Here is a 3,009-nt window from a genome sequence, read left to right as displayed (position 1 = left end):
GGAGAGGATCGAACAGAGAAGAAATCTTCATAAAATGAAGAACATGAAGGACATCAGTGAACATCCTCCTCAGAAGACTTTAAATAATAACATCTCTAGATCCGCTGCAACAGAAGATCCTTCCTCTCTGCAGCCGTCTGCATCTATAACATCCAAACCAACGCGTCACCGCCGCCACATTTATTTTCCTTTAGGGATCAATAGTCTATTTTAGATTCGTTTGGGTTTAGCAGGCCAGTATTTCTTTGTTTACCACCAGCAAAAATTAACCTCCTTTTTTTTAAAATATATATGAGAGGCTTTATTCACTAACAAAATGTGCAAAAACTACATAATTGAAAAATGACACAGCAGCAGGACGTGGGACAAAACCTTCGTCTGCAATCAGAGAGCTACTGGCATGCACATTTATAAAATGTTATATACTTTAACATGACAAAGCTCCTTTTAGTTTCCTCCATTTTGTAATAAAAGTGAATTAATGCTGACTAATTGTTGAGACATTTATTTCTATTCAGCGAAGCAGAATCTCATCTAATGTCTTAATCTCAAACTCAACTTTTACAAATATCCTAAAAGTTTCTCATCTAAAATAACTCAACAGCAATGCCATAAAATACAAGACAAGTTTTGCTTTTTCATCCACAGAAAGGAGGTTCACTGGAAAAATGGAAATCTAAATAAGTCATTTTCTCTTAAAATAAGTATTTTTGTTTTTGAATTAAGGAGGTAAGTGAGACACTTTGCCAATGGAACAAGAAAATTTACATTTAAAATAAGAAAAAAACAATTCCATTGTATTATTTGAAGTGCATATTTTCTAATTATCTTATTTTACCTGCCTAAATTAAGACTAAATACACGTAAATTATTTTTACATTTTTTTGCAGTGTTGAAGTTTTTAGATCTATTTCATTTGTTGCAACAAATAAAAAATCTCTTAATATTTTATACTCTATTAAAGATGCTGAGCATTTTAAGGGAAAATAGTCNCTTCCAGGACGGATGGCGCTTCCAGGACGGATCGCGCTTCCAGGACGGATCGCGCTTCCAGGACGGATCGCGCTTCCAGGACGGATAGCGCTTCCAGGACGGATAGCGCTTCCAGGACGGATCGTGCTTCCTGGACGGATCGTGCTTCCAGGACGGATCCCGCTTCCAGGACGGATCGCGCTTCCAGGACGGATCGCGCTTCCAGGACAGATCGGGTAAAGACACTGGGAAACAGTTCAGTAGATGTCAGCGGCTTATAGCCCGTAGCGGTGTTTATATGTACTTTTCCAATAAAAAAAAAACGTAGAGGGTGTGGTTTACAGAGCGATGCGCTCTATAGTCTGGAAAACACGGTAGTTACTACATACTGACATTATTTACCTGAATACAACCTAAAAGTTAACATGTCACGCCAACTAACCAACAAAGAACAGCTTTTATGTGTCATCAAACAGGGACATGTTGCTAAGGTTAGCGCCAACAATCACCTTGAGGACGTCGGTGGGGTTGGCCAACATGGAGGACATCACTCCGGATACGACCCCACAGAACACGTTGATGATCATCGTCTCGTCTGCGAACCCAGACACAAAGTTGGCGTCATTGCTGTTCTTTCAATGTTTAAACATTTAAACAGATCCAGATGAAAAATATTCATGTTTTTTTCTGACGTACTGGTTTTGTTTTTAATGGTTTTATGTCCCGTTTCAAACAGGGCAGAGTGAGGACTGTTTAAATTTCAATATTGGGACATAAGAGATGAACTGATTTTTCAGCTTGATCAGATCTACAGTCTGAATTCCCCGTATTTAATCTTCATACTGTCAGTAAAAATCACTAAACCTGAGCCCTACCAGCTCAGTGTCTGCAATACTGGAAGGAATCAATGCATTACTGTGGTTTTCCAACAAAACTACAGGAACTTTTCTCAGTCTGGCGGTAAACAGACGAGCATGTTGTTGCTGATGGCAGGTAGTGGTGACAGATAAAGAATAAAGACGGAACCAGTCAGAAGGAAAAAGGCAATGGGGTGGGGGGGGGGATCAAGAGTGGCCATAAACATCCTGAGAGTCTGAAAAACATCGTGGCGCCGCTTATTTACGACTAAGTGAAGCTATAAGTAATTTGGATATCACCTGAAATCCCTTTGTGTAAACTGGAGATAAAGAGATGACTCCACCCCCCATCTCTTTATGCAAGCTTCAAATTACAGCCAATATTTCACATCAGTTATAATACATTTTTTATTCACACTTCCATTGATGAAAACTATGAGGGCAACAGGATGGATTCACTCCAAACAAACATTTCCTTTTTCTGGAACTGGTTTTAATCCCATTTGGTTTGTAAAGCAGTGGGGCAGCAGATTGTTTGGACTGCTCCACCAGAGGAAACAAAACTTTAGACCTGCTTTAAGCAAATATTCAAAGACTCGTATATCTCTAAAGTAAGATGAAAACTGGACTACAATCATTTTTTTCTGCTTAGAGTATAAGTAGAAGCCGAAGAGGCGAAAAACACTTATAAATGAATGCTTGCAGAAGTTACAAAGCCCTCTAAGGTGGTTAGAGTCTACAGATTGGGACTCTGTCTTCTGTGTAGATATAACTATCCCCACCAGAACAGTGGGATGCTTCCCTAATTATAAACCCTGCATGACCAGGGATCTAATGGAAGCGATAAAGAAGAAGAAAGAGCCTTCAGGAAGGGAGACGGGGAATTACTGAGTATACAAGGCAAAAGAAAGCAAGGAGGCAGATGGAGAAATCCAGCAGAATAATATCAGAGATGAAGAAGAGGACAGGCTTCAAGCAGGAGGAGGACAGAGAGATGGAGGTCTGGATGGAGCCAATGAAATAAAGGAGCGGCTCTAGAACCTCTGGAGAGGATCGAACAGAGAAGAAATCTTCATAAAATGAAGAACATGAAGGACATCAGTGAAGATCCTCTAAATACACAACAAATAAAATACCTCTTAATATTTTATACTCTATTAAAGATGCTGAGCATTTTAAG

At 39.4% G+C, this 3,009-nt stretch overlaps 1 protein-coding gene across 1 annotated transcript in view; it reads right to left on the bottom strand.

Moving 5' to 3' along the window:
- Positions 1-3,009, bottom strand: part of slc25a14 (solute carrier family 25 (mitochondrial carrier, brain), member 14) — an 18,586-nt gene that overhangs the window by 11,414 nt on the left and 4,163 nt on the right. The window contains exon 3 of the mRNA XM_015384986.1: positions 1,482-1,604. Within this exon, the coding sequence (XP_015240472.1) occupies positions 1,482-1,604 (123 nt within the window). The remainder of the gene's footprint in view (positions 1-1,481; positions 1,605-3,009) is intronic.

This window comes from Cyprinodon variegatus, unplaced genomic scaffold, assembly GCF_000732505.1.
Source record: "Cyprinodon variegatus isolate N-32 unplaced genomic scaffold, C_variegatus-1.0 Scaffold328, whole genome shotgun sequence".
Taxonomy (NCBI): Eukaryota; Metazoa; Chordata; class Actinopteri; order Cyprinodontiformes; family Cyprinodontidae; genus Cyprinodon; species Cyprinodon variegatus.
Note: the sequence above shows the minus strand (reverse complement) of the source record. Positions and strands in the feature narration are given on the sequence as shown.